Genomic DNA, 13064 nt, shown 5'->3' on the forward strand with positions numbered 1-13064 from the left:
CTGGTCAGTAAAATGAAAGCCTATGGGATACAGGGGAATGTAGCAGGTTGGATCCAGAATTGGCTCAGTGACTGGAAACAAAGGGTAGTAGTTGACAGATGTTTTTGTGAATGGAAAGCGATTTCCACAGGGCTCAGGGTTGGGTCCCTTGCTGTTTGTGGTATGAATGATTTGGACTAAATGTGGGAGGCATGATTGGGAAATTTGCTGATGACACAAAAATTGGCCATGTAGTTAATAGTGAGGAGGAGAGTCATGGACTCCAGAATGATATCAATGGTTTGGTTGAGTGGGCGGAAAAATGGCAAATGGAGTTCAATCCTGAGAAGTGTGAGGTAATGCATTTGGGGAGGGCAAATAAAGCTAGGGAATACACAATAAACGGGAGGATATTGACAGGGTAGAAGAAGTGAGAGACCTTAGAGTACAGGTCCACAGGTCCCTAAAGGTGGCAAGACAGGTAGGTAGAGTGGTGAAGAAGGCATATGGATTGCTTTCCTTTATTGGCCGAGGTATAGAATACAAAAGCAGTGATGTAATGCTGGAACTGTATAAAACACTGGTTAGGCCACAGCTGGAGTATTGCATGCAGTTCTGGTCACCACATTACAGAAAGGACATAACTGCTCTGGAGAGTGTGCAGAGGAGATTTACAAGAATGTTGCCAAGGCTGGCAGCTATGAGGAAAGATTGGATAGGTTGGGGTTGTTTTTCCTAGAATTGAAGAGGTTGAGGGGTGACTTGATTGAGGTGTACAAAATTATGCGGGGCCTAGATAGAGTAGACAGAAAGGACCGGTTTCCCCAGGTGGGGAGGTCAATTACCAGGGGACACAGATTTAAGGTGATTGGTAGAAGGATTAGAGGGGACATGAGGAGAAACTTTTTCACCCAAAGGGTGGCAGGTGTCTGGAATTCACTGCCAGGAATGGTGGTGGAGGCAGACACCCTCAATTCTCTTAGAAGGTACCTGAACATGCACCTAACGTGCTGTAGCCTGCGGGACTATGGATCAGGTGCTGGAAGGTGGGATTAGTTTGGGTGGATAGCTTATTTGGCCGGCACTGACATGATGGGCTGAATGGCCTCCTTCTGTTCTATGTTCTATGAGTCCCCCAAATGCATCTCTCTCTAACCAGGATTCTGTTTTGAATCATGGTGGGGGTGCTGGTTCCTCCAGGGTCCCCAGCCAGATTAAAATCCACGGCACCCTGGGTCACTTCAGGATGGTATGTTGCCTCCCTGGTGACAGGGTCATGGATGTCAATGAACAGCTGCAGTGCATTCTAAAGGGTGACGGTGAACAGCCAGAGGTTGTGGTCTATGTTGTTACCAATGACACAGGTAGAATGAGGGATGAGGTCCTGCAGGCATTTATTAGGCAACTAGGAAAGAAATTAAAAAGCAGGACCTCAGAGATGATAATCTCTGGATTACTCCCAGTGCCATGCACTAGTGACTACAGAGTAGGAGGACAGTGCAGATGAATGCGTGGTTGGAGAGATGGTGCAGGAGGGAGGGCTTTTGATTCCTGGGGCATTAGGGCTGGTTCTGTAGGAGGTGGGACCTTTACAAGCTGAATGGGTTGCACATCAACAGGACCAGGACCAATATTGTGGTGGGGAGGTTTGCTCGTGCCATTGGGGAAGGTTTAACCGGGCTTGGCTGTGGGATAGAAACCTGAGTATAGATTCAGAAGGGACAGAAGCAAAGCTGGAAATGCAAGACAGAAAATTAGTAAGCGAGTATAGAAGGTAGAGAAAACAAAGGCTATAAAATAGATAACAAAGGAGTTGTTCCGTGATTAGTGGTATATACTTCAAAGCAAGGTGTCTAATGAATAAGACAGATGAGCTGAGAGCGCAGATAGACGTTTGAAAGTATGATATCATAGCTATTACTGAAATTGGGTTTAAAGAACGGTGGAATGGCAGCTCAACATTCCTGGTTACAGGGTTTTCAGAGAAGGGATAGAGAGGGGATAAAAAAGAGGGGCATCGCAATTGAATCACTGGATGGTGTCATAAAACCCCCCAGCTGCCAAGAATGAGGCATATTAATTTTGTCAAATAAACATTAATTTTAAACTGTTGCTGGAGTGAAGAAGTGACTTGTTTAAAGAGATCACCAGACATTTGGCTGGAGGACATTTACATATGAAGAGATAGTGCTTAGAGAGACAAAGCAACTACTCCCTGGTCCAATTATGCCAAATGGATTTTGATCAGCAGACATTGAAGGTGTAGAAAGCTCGCATTCCAGTATCTGCTAAGATGGAGAATCCATAAACGCAGGAGTGGTTAAACCAGCTGGTCACGTGACTAACCTGCTGGCACAGGCTTTTTTTGAATTGTGCTCACCAGACAGTTTGAAGACAGACTACAAATTGCGACTGAATCTGGAACAAGACAGCCTCTCTCCTGGCTGGCTGTCTCTCGCTTTCTCACAAGCCTCCGGACCCAATGAAGTCACTTAAACCTCAAGAGAGAAAAGACTCCTATATCGAAACAAGTTAAGGCGTGCACTGGGCCCCAACGATCAGCAAGATTACCGGCACCAAAGACTCCACATTGAACTCAGAGGACTGTAAATACACCCAGCTATTGCCTCAAACTTTCCCCTTTATTTTTTCTACTTTTTCTGTCTCTATCTGCGTGTGTGTTTGTCGTGTATGCATGCTAGTGTGGTCGCATCGCATATTGGTAGTTGTTACCCGGATTAGAGTTTAAAGTTAATAAACTTCCACCTTTCTTGTTTAAATCTAAGAAAACCTGTCTAATTGATTTCTTTGCCTACAATTGGAAAGCAGTGAACAAGGGTTCACTGAAGGGGAACTAAAACACGGTGTTTTTAAAATTAAACCCTGTTAATGGTTAAAACAAGCAAAGGCTGAGAAGGAACCCCCTAGAACCCTTTCTCACCTGGCCGTAACAATGGTTACAGCACAGAAGAGATTGCTCTCTGCAACAGCAATCCAGCTAGTTCCACTCCCCTGCCCTTTCCCTGTAGCCCTCCAAATTTTTTCTCTTCAAGTATTTATTTATTTCCCTTTGGAATGCCTTGATTGAATCTTCCACCACCCTCTCAGTAACCACTTGCTGCGTAAAAAAGTTTTTCCTCATGTCCTCCCAGGTCCCTCAGCTCTTGCACCCCCTTTGGTTCTTTAGCCAATCACCTTAAATCTGTGTCCTCTCGTTCTAGACCCTTCTGCCAATGGAACAGTTTCTCTCTATCTACTCTGTCCAGACCCCTTGTGATTTTGAACCACTCCATCAAATCTCCTCTTAACCTTCTCTGCTCTCAGGAGAAAACCCTCAGCTTCTCCCTTCTATCCATGTAACTAAAATCCCTCATCCCTGGAATCTTTTCTGCACCCTCTTTAAGGCCTTCACATCCTTCCTAAAGTGCGGTGTCCAGAATATCCCAGTTGTTTTATAATAAAGATCATCATAACTTCCTTGCTTTCATACTCTATTCCTCTATTTATAAAGCCCAGGATCCCACATGCTTTATTAACCACCTTCTCAACCTGCCCTGCCACCTTCAACGATTTGTGTACAAATACTCCCAGGTCCCTCAGCTCTTGCACCCCCTTTAAATTGTACCCTTTATTTCATATTACCTCTTTTTGTTCCTACCAAAATCACTTCGCACTTCTCTACATTAAATTTCATGTGCCATGTGTCTGCCTATTCCATGAGCCTAGCTATGTCCTCTTGAGGTCTATCACCAGCTCTTTCACGGTTTATTACATTTCCAAGCTTTGTGTCATCTGCAAATTTTGAAATTGTGCCCTGTATACCTAAGTGCAAGTTATTAACATATATCATGAAAAACAACGGTCTTGGTACCAGCTCTGGGGAACCCCACTGTGTACATTCCTCCAGTCTGAAAAACAACCATTCATCACTACTCTGTCCTTTAGCCAATTTCATATCCAGGCTGCCGCTGCCTCTTTAATTCTATGAACTTCAGCTTTACTGACAAGCCTATCATAAGGCAGTTTATCAAATGTCTTTTGTAGATCTATATACATCATATCAACCGCATTTCCCTCATCAACCCTCTCTATTACCTCATCAAAAAACTCAATCAAGTTAATTAAACATGATTTGCCTTTAAAGAAATCTGTGTTGGCTTTCCTTAATTAATCCGTATTTGTCCAAGTGACTGTTAATTTTGTCCCACATTACTGTTTCTAAAATCTTAACTGGCACTTAGGTTAAACAGACTTTTGTAAGATGAATGCAGAAGTACCTGCTCTATGATGTATTTATTGCTTTGCCCATAGTTTGGCTTGCCTGTAGTTCCTGGGTTTATCCTTACACCCTTTTTTTTTGAACAAGGGTGTAACATTTGAAATTCTCCAGTCCTCTGCTACCAGCTCCCATGTCTAAGGAGGATTGGAGAATTATGGCCAGTACCTCTGCAATTTCCACTCTTATTTCCCACAGCAACCTAGAATGCATCGCATCATTCCTGGCGACTTATCAACTCCAAGAATAGCCAGCCTTTCTAGTACCTCCTCTTTATCAGTGGGAGAGCACTTTGATGATAGCGATCATAATTCAGTTAGATTTAGCATAGTTATGGAAAAGCAAGAGTAAAAATTTTAAATTGGCGAAGGGCCAATTTTACTAAGCTGAGATGTGAGTTGGCAAAAGTGGATTGGAAACAGCTACTTGAAGGTAAATCAGAGTCAGAGCAATGGGAGGCCCTCAAGGAGGAAATAGAGACTGTTCATATCCCCACAAAACAAAGGGAGGGACTCCAAAATCTAAAGCCCACAAGCTGTCAAAGAGCATAGAGAGTAGGATAAGGCAAAAAAAGGAAGCTTATGTCAGATACTGAGACTCAATACTGTAAAAAGCCTGGAAGAGTATAGAAAATGCAGGGGAGAATTAAACAAAATATAGGAGAGCAAAGAGTGGGCATGAAAAATACTGGCAAGTAAAATCAATGAAAACCCAGTGATGTTTTGTAAACATTAAGAGCAAGAGGATAACTAAGGAAAGAGTAAGGCCGATTAGAGACCAAAAAGGTAAACTTGCATGTAGAGGCGGAAGACATGGTTCTTAATTAATACTTTGCATCTGTCTTCACAAAAGAGGACAGTGCAGACACTATAGTTAAGGAGGTAGAGTGTGAAATATTGGATGGGATAAAGAAAATGAGAGAGGAAATATTAAGGAGTTTAGCATCTTTGAAAGTGGATAAATCACCAGGCCTGGATGTATTCAGTCTGCTAAGAGAAGCAAAGGAGGAAACAGTGGAGGACTCAGACTATTATTTTCCAATCCTCTCTGGCTACAGGCATGGTTTCAGAGAACTGAAGGACTGCTAACAGTGTATCACTGTTTAAAAAGGGAGAAAGGGATAGACTGAGTAATTAAAGGCCAATCAGCCTAACCTCGTTGCTGGACAAATCATCTGGAAAAAATTCTAAGGGACAGGATAAATTATCATCTAGAAAATCACATATTATTCAAGACCAATCAGCATGAATTTGTTAAGGTAAGGTTGTGTATGACTAACTTGACTAAATTTTGAGGAGGTAACAAGGGTCGATAAGTAGTGCATTTGATGTAATTTACATGGATTTAAGCAAGGTTTTTGACCCAGATTGATCAGAAAAGTAAACCCATGGGATCCAACAGCATGTTGCACGTTGGATCCAAAATCAGCTCTGTGGCAGAAAGCAAGGGTAATGGTCTACCTGTGTTTTTGTAACTGGAAGGCTGTTTCCAGTGGGGCTCCGTAGGGCTCAGTATAGGTCCATTGCTTTTTTGTGGTATATAATCAATGATTTAGACTTGAAGGTAGGGGGCATGATTGAGAAGTTTGCAGATGATACAAAAATTGGTTGTGTGTTGATAGTGAAGAAGAAAGCTATAGACTGCAGGAAGGCATCAATGGACTGGTCAGGTAGTCAGAAAAGTGGCAATTATAATTCCATCCAGAGAAGTGTGAGGTAATGAATTTGGGGAGGTTAAACAAGGCAAGGGAATACACAATAAATGGCAGGTTACTGAAAAGCATAGAGGATCAGAAGGACCTTGGACTGCATGTCCACAGACACCTGAATGTAGCCAGACAGATACATAAGGTTTTTAAGGCATATGGGATACTCTCCTTTATTAGCCAAAGCGTAGAATATAAGAACAGGCAGGTTATACTGGAACTGTATAAAACACTAGTTAGGCCACAGCCAGAGTATTGCATACAGTTCTGGTCACCGCATAACAGAAAGGGTGTGATCGCACTTGAGAGGCTACAGAGGAGATTTACGAGGATGTCACCAGGAATGGAGAATTTTAGCTATAAAGATAGATTGGATAGGCTGGGGTTGTTTTCTTTGGAGCAAAGGAGGCTGACGGGAGATTTTATTGAGATGTATAAAGTAATGAGGGGCCTAAATAGAGTGGATAGGAAGGCCCCATTTCTCTTAGCAGAGAGTTAAATAACCAGGGGGCATAATTTTAAAGCAACTGGCAAAGGGATTAGAGGTGAGTTGAGGAGGAACATTTCCTCCAGAGGGCACTGGGGGTTTGGAACTCACTGCCTGAAAGGGTGGTAGGGGCAGAAACCCTAATAGCATTTAAAAAAATATTTGGATATGCACTTGAAGTGCCATAACCTATGAGGCTACAGATCACAAGCTGGAAAGTAGGATTAGGCTGGATAGTTCTTTACTCAGCCAGCATAGACATAATGGGTCAAATGGTCTCCTCTGTGCTGTTAATTTTAATTGTTCATATTTAACAACTAACATGAGATCTAGTATTAGGCTGCTGCTTTCAAAAGCAAAGAAGATAAAACCAGTACCTGAAGTAATATGTGTTTATCATCATGGGGTCTTGCACTATTGTTATCTAAATATCAAGGCAGGCGAAACACTCTTGAGGATATGGGGAGTGATGACTCCCTTATGAGAATACCTAAAATATGAAAGCCAAAACTATCTGGAGCAAAAGAACCCAAGAATGTAACAAGGTAGTCCCAAGGAATTGAATCATTTGATGTTTCCACTTTCTTTCTATAATCAGTTTTCTTGCCTTTGATCTACACATCAAGTCCATGTTGAATTTATTCATATGAAGATACAAATGTATCTTCCATGCCGATAAGAGGTGAACTGTGGATGAATGGATTCTCCTTAATGTTTTCCTCCCTAGATGAAGAATTTTGTTACCATAATCTAGTTGAAAACTGGTTAAACTTATCTAACTGGGAACACTCAATTTTGAATGATAAGCGCAACGAATATTTTAACATTGGTTTGCACCACGATGGTCCAGCACTCTGTTACAGTTACAGTTTAAAGATTGCTATTGTAGAGATCCATTTCATCCATTTTGTTGTGTAGGTATTAACATAAAATTCTACTTCCATACCTGTGGTGGTAACTGATCTAATCTGCAAGGCCTGAGTTGGAATCATATGACGAAATCTGAATGGATCCCGGTCATCTGGGACAGTTACCCTCTGAGAAATGTTTCCCTGTTGTATTGGAAAAAGATTACATATTACCAGAAGCAAGTGATATTAGAAAAGCAAATGTTGTTAACTGAATGCTTTTTAATAACTGCTCCAAGTGATGATTTATACAGCAGATGCTGAAGTAAAAGTTTACTACCAATAATTAAGTTAACAGAGACTTGCATGAAAAGGTTCTCAAAACTATGCTCATCATGATTTCTTATATTAAAATACAAAGCAAGAGTAGCTGTAAACATAGAATTTCTCAGTTTACACATCCAATAGTATCATGTCTTTTCAATCTTTTCTTTTCTTTGGATTACAATTTGTAATACTTTTCATCATGAAATACAACTGAGCATGTCTAGTGCTGCAGTAATACTGCGTATCATGCATCAACATAAACCAGGCTTTGTACCACAATGATGTGAGACATGCAGACCCTGCCAAGTTTGTATTAATTTGGACAACTTCTAGTAGTGCAATGACCAACAGGAAAACTTTTCAGAAATATTCTCTTCCAATTATATTAGAACCCAAAATCAATTCAACCCCTCTCTCCTCCCCAGCAGTAACCTAGACCCATTACTCAAAAGATGGTTTTCGTTTGGCTTGACACATAAAGCTGCAGATGATGTATTATCTTCAGAACATCAAGAAATGAAGATGGGTTGGCCATCGTACTCTTCTTCATGGTACAAATCATTTGCCTACACAACTGAAGTACACATCCCTTAAGTATTAAAAACCTGAATCGCAAACCCTATCATTTTTTTATTTGTCATTGGGTGTTGTGTTTGTAATGTGTTTCTTTTGTCAAATAAAATCTCAACTTAAAAACATCTATTATTAACAAACTTCATATAATGTACCAAAGTTATAAGCTTGTACTATCAGAAAAATAATCTGTGCGCGAGACACAATTTGCAATTTTTAAATGAACTAATTATTTTCTTTTTACAATTTTGCAGCTCATTTCACACACAACCTGAGTTACACAGCTCATATTTGCAGAAATTAACAGCCTTTTGTGTGGATTATTTCACTGTTTCATGTCCAGATTTACAGGATTACTAAACCACAGGTTTAGCGCTCATACTAATTATGTAAAAAATCATTCTCGACATCTGAAAGCACAGAAATCCTTTTCAAAGCAGTCACTAAACTGCTCTGAAAAGGATTTCTGCACTTTCTAAAGTTTTGTTAATGTAACCAAACAAGTTTTATCCCTTACAAGAGGACTTAAGCAATTTAAAATGTAATTAAGAAAAACTGTCTCCATAAATCACTTGCTGGGATCGTTTGACAGACTACTTGGTAGGCAATGGCTGCAGAGTTAAACTACTTAATTTTTAGTTTACAACTAATGTATCTCACAAAAGTCATATTTCTATTTGACAGTCAGTTTTTAACAACATTTGTGTTGTGTGAAATAATTATAGACTCAATTGCTATCAAATATAATTCAACTTCAGTTTTTGGCCACCCATACTTCAGCAAAACACTGGAATGTTGCTTTACCACAGTTTCACTAAAGACCCAGCAGAGGTGGAGGAACAGTGGAGGAAGGGAGTTGCCCGAGCAGTCCACAATATTGACTCCAGACCCCATGAAGTCTCAAGGCATCAGGTCAAACATAGACAAGGAAACCTTCTGCTGATTACCACCTATCACCCCACCTCAGCTGATGAATCAGTACCCCTCCATGTTGAACACCACCTGGAGGAAGCACTGAGGGTGGCAAGGCCACAGAATGTACTCTGGGTGGGGGACTTCAACGTTCATCACCAAGAGTGGCTCAGTCGCACCACTACTGACTGGGCTGGCCGAGTCCTAAAGGACATAGCTGCTAGACTGGGTCTGCGGCAGGTGGGGAAGGAACCAACAAGAAGGAAAAACATACTTGACCTCGTCCTCACCAATCTGTCTGCCGCAGATGCATCCGTCCATGATGGTATTGCTAGGAGTGACCACCACACAGTCCTTGTGGAGACTAAGTCCCGTCTTCGCATTGAGGATACCCTCCATTGTGTTGTGTGGCACTACCACCATGCTAAATCGGAGAGATTTCAGACAGATCTAGCAATGCAAAACCAGGCATCCATGAGGCGCTGCGAGCCATCCACAGCAGCAGAATTGCACTCAACCACAATCTGCGACCACATGGCCCGGCATATCCCCCACTCTCCCATTCCCATCAAGTTGGGGGATCAACACTGGTGCAATGAAGAGTGTAGGAGGGCATTTCAGGAAAAGCACCAGGCATACCTCAAAACGAGGTATCAACCTGGTGAAGCTACAACCCAGGACTACTTGCATACCAAACAGCATAAGCAGCATGTGATAAACAGAGCTAAGCGATCCCACAACCAACGGATCAGATCTAAGCTCTGCAGTCCTACCACATCCAGTCGTGAATGGTGGTGGACAATTAAACAACTAACTGGAGGAAGTGACTCCACAAATATCCCCATCCTCAATGTTGAGGAAGCACAGCACATCAATGCAAAAGATAAGGCTGAAGCATTTGCATCCATCTTCAGCCAGAAGTGCCGAGTGGATGATCCATCTCGGCCTCCTCCTGAAGTCCCCAGCATCACAGATGCCAGTCTTCAGCCAATTCAATTCACTCCACGTTTTGGCAAGAAATGACTGAAAGCGCTGGATACTGCAAAGGCTATGGGCCCTGACAACATGCCGGCATTAGTGCTGAAGACCTGTGCTCCGGAAGTAGCCGCGCACCTAGCCAAGCTGTTCCAGTACAGCTACAACACTGGCATCTACCTGGCAAATGTGGAAAATTCCCCAGGTATGTCCTATGCACAAAAAGCAGGACAAATCCAATGCGGTCAATTACCGCCCCATCAGTCTGCTTCGATCATCAGTTAAGTGATGGAAGGTGTCGTCGACAGTGCTATCAAGCGACATTTGCTTAGCAATAACCTGCTCAGTGACGCTCAGTTTGGGTTTCACCAGGGCCACTCAGCTCCTGACCTCATTACAGGCTTGGTTCAAACACGGACAAAAGAGCTTAAATCAAGAGGTGAGGTGAGAGTGACTGCCCTTGACATCAAGGCAGCATTTGATCAAGTATGGCATCTAGGAGCCCTAGCAAAACTGAAGTCAATGGGAATCAGGGGGAAAACTCTCTGCTGGTTGGAGTCATATCTAGCGCAAAGGAAGATGGTTGTGGTTGTTTGAGGTCAATCATCTGAGCTCCAGGACATCACTGCAGGAGTTCCTCAGGGTAGTGTCCTAGGTCCAACCATCTTCAGCTGCTTCATCAATGACCTTCCTTCAATCATAAGGTCAGAAGTGGGGATGTTCGCTGATGATTGTACAATGTTCAGCACCACTTGCAACTCCTCAGATACTGAAGTAGTCCGTGTAGAAATCCAGCAGGACCTGAACAATATCCAGGCTTGGGCTGATAAGTGCCAAGTAACATTCGCGCCGCACACGTGCTAGGCAATGACCATGTCCAACAAATCGAACCTTGACATTCAAGGCATTACGATCGCTGAATTCCCCACTATCAACATCCTGGGGGCTAGCATTGACAAGAAACTGAACTGGAGTAGTCATATAAATACAAGAGCAGGTCAGAGGCTAGGAATCCTGCGGCGAGTAACTCACCTCCTGACTCCCCAAAGCCTGTCCACTATCTGCAAGGCACAAGTCAGGAGTGTGATGGAATCCTCTCCACTTGCTGGATGGGTGCAGCTCCAACAATACTCAAGAAGCTTGACACCATCCAGGGCAAAGCAGCCCGCTTGATGGCACCCCATTCACAAATATTCACTTCCTCCACCATCGGTGCACAGTGACAGCAGTGTGTACCATCTATAAGATGCACCGCAGCAATGCACCAAGGCTCCTGAGACAGCAGCTTCCAAACCCGTGATCTCTACTAACTGGAAGGCAAGAGCAGCAGATGCATGGGAACACCACCATTTGCAAGTTCCCCTCCAAGCCACACACCATCCTTCACTGTCGCTAAGTCAAAATCCTGGAACTCCCTTCCTAACAGCACTGTGGGTATACCTACCCCACATGGACTGCAGCGGTTCAAGAAGGCAGCTCACCACCACCTTCTCAAGGGCAATAAATGCTGGCCCACATCCCTTGAACGAATAAAAAGAATATTTCAAGCCCCATTCTTCACAACCAAAACAAAAATGCTTTTATTTCAATTATTTTAATTTTTTAGAAAGCATTTAATAATTAATTATATCTAAAGTAAATTCTGTACCTCATAAAACAAAGTGTGTATTGTAACTTTAGGATAGAAAACTTACCAGTTTCCTTTTCTGCTTGAAACCATCTTTATACACAAGAACAATTGCAGTTTTGAACACTAGAAACAAAGTAAATTAAGTATCACTGAAAGAAAAGATGTCACATTCCAAAACTTCATAGATTTAAATTCTTTTGCTGCATTTATTCTGTCACTTTTGCATCAATGCAAAGTGATTTTCAGCGTACACTGAAGTAAAATTGGCAGTCTAATACAGCAGATTACTGAGCTAGATTCGTGAGGTGCCAGACCCCTTTCAGAAGGCTGTGTCACACTTGTTTGCGTTCCCAAAGAATACAAATCTAGTCATATGGAATTTATATTCATTTGCATTTCCAAGTCCAAACACAATAAATCTTTAAACTGCAACATACCAAAAGCTGCCAATTCAGGGTCTTTTTTACACTTCCCGAAGGATGCAGGAGGATTGAGCCAAGAAACCGTAGAATGGAGAAGAAGGTCTCCCATTGAAAGGTCCACAACCTGTAAATAAAGCAGACATCAATTCCAGAATGTTTTTGTAACCTCACTAGTTTTCTATCACCTTAAATTAGAAACTGCATTTAATTACACATCTGGAAAGTAGGGCAATTAAACCTATGACAGCTGTCAAAGATGCCTTACATTTTACTTCCTGACTGAACCTATATGAGGGGATATTAGACAGCATAGCCTGATATTTTCCAGTTAGCTTTCTCAAGAAACTTCTCAAAATATGGTACACATCCACTAAAAATTTATGAAGGCCCAGAATTTGCCGAAAAATTGCCGGCGTCTGAATGGTGCACACCTTTATTAAGGCACCAACTGGCCAGCAGCATATTGTGAGGAAGGGATACCCTGTGAATTGCAAATGACAATTTCTCCTGAAACATCATGGAAGACAGCAATCCAGGCCACAGCTCAATGGGAATCTTCTCTGTGCTCCTTCACCACTCACAGCAGCCACAGTAATGGCTGACCTAATGAGTTTAAATTAGGCCCGCACTTCAGTTAACCTGCCTCCGTTCCTGCCCCTGCGGCCGCTAATTGGCCACCAAACTATATCAATTAAGGGTTCGCCCCTGTGAAAATTGAGATTCAATTCTGTTCTCTCCCCATTTCCCCCCCCCCCCCCACCCCCACCCCCCACCCTGGGGGCGGGTTTGTGACCTGGAAACAGTTTCGATTTCTGTTTCCCACCTCCAACTCAAAAATCCAGCCCACATTGTTCGTTCCATTGTTCACTAAGATCCCAGATGCTCTGTTGCCCTCATTGTGCTATTAACTCACAATTCCAGCAACTTTGT

The 13064-nt window shown here is 42.4% G+C and overlaps 1 protein-coding gene across 9 annotated transcripts in view; it reads right to left on the reverse strand.

Moving 5' to 3' along the window:
• Positions 1-13064, reverse strand: part of LOC137374430 (rho guanine nucleotide exchange factor TIAM1-like) — a 428220-nt gene that overhangs the window by 16098 nt on the left and 399058 nt on the right. For all 9 annotated transcript variants that reach the window (XM_068040529.1, XM_068040530.1, XM_068040531.1 and 6 more), the window contains 3 exons: positions 12150-12258; positions 11777-11835; positions 7394-7499 (listed from right to left, as the gene is read on the reverse strand). In XM_068040529.1, the coding sequence (XP_067896630.1) occupies positions 7394-7499; positions 11777-11835; positions 12150-12258 (274 nt within the window). The remainder of the gene's footprint in view (positions 1-7393; positions 7500-11776; positions 11836-12149; positions 12259-13064) is intronic.

The sequence above is a fragment of the Heterodontus francisci genome, chromosome 10 (genome assembly GCF_036365525.1).
Source record: "Heterodontus francisci isolate sHetFra1 chromosome 10, sHetFra1.hap1, whole genome shotgun sequence".
Lineage (NCBI taxonomy): Eukaryota > Metazoa > Chordata > Chondrichthyes > Heterodontiformes > Heterodontidae > Heterodontus > Heterodontus francisci.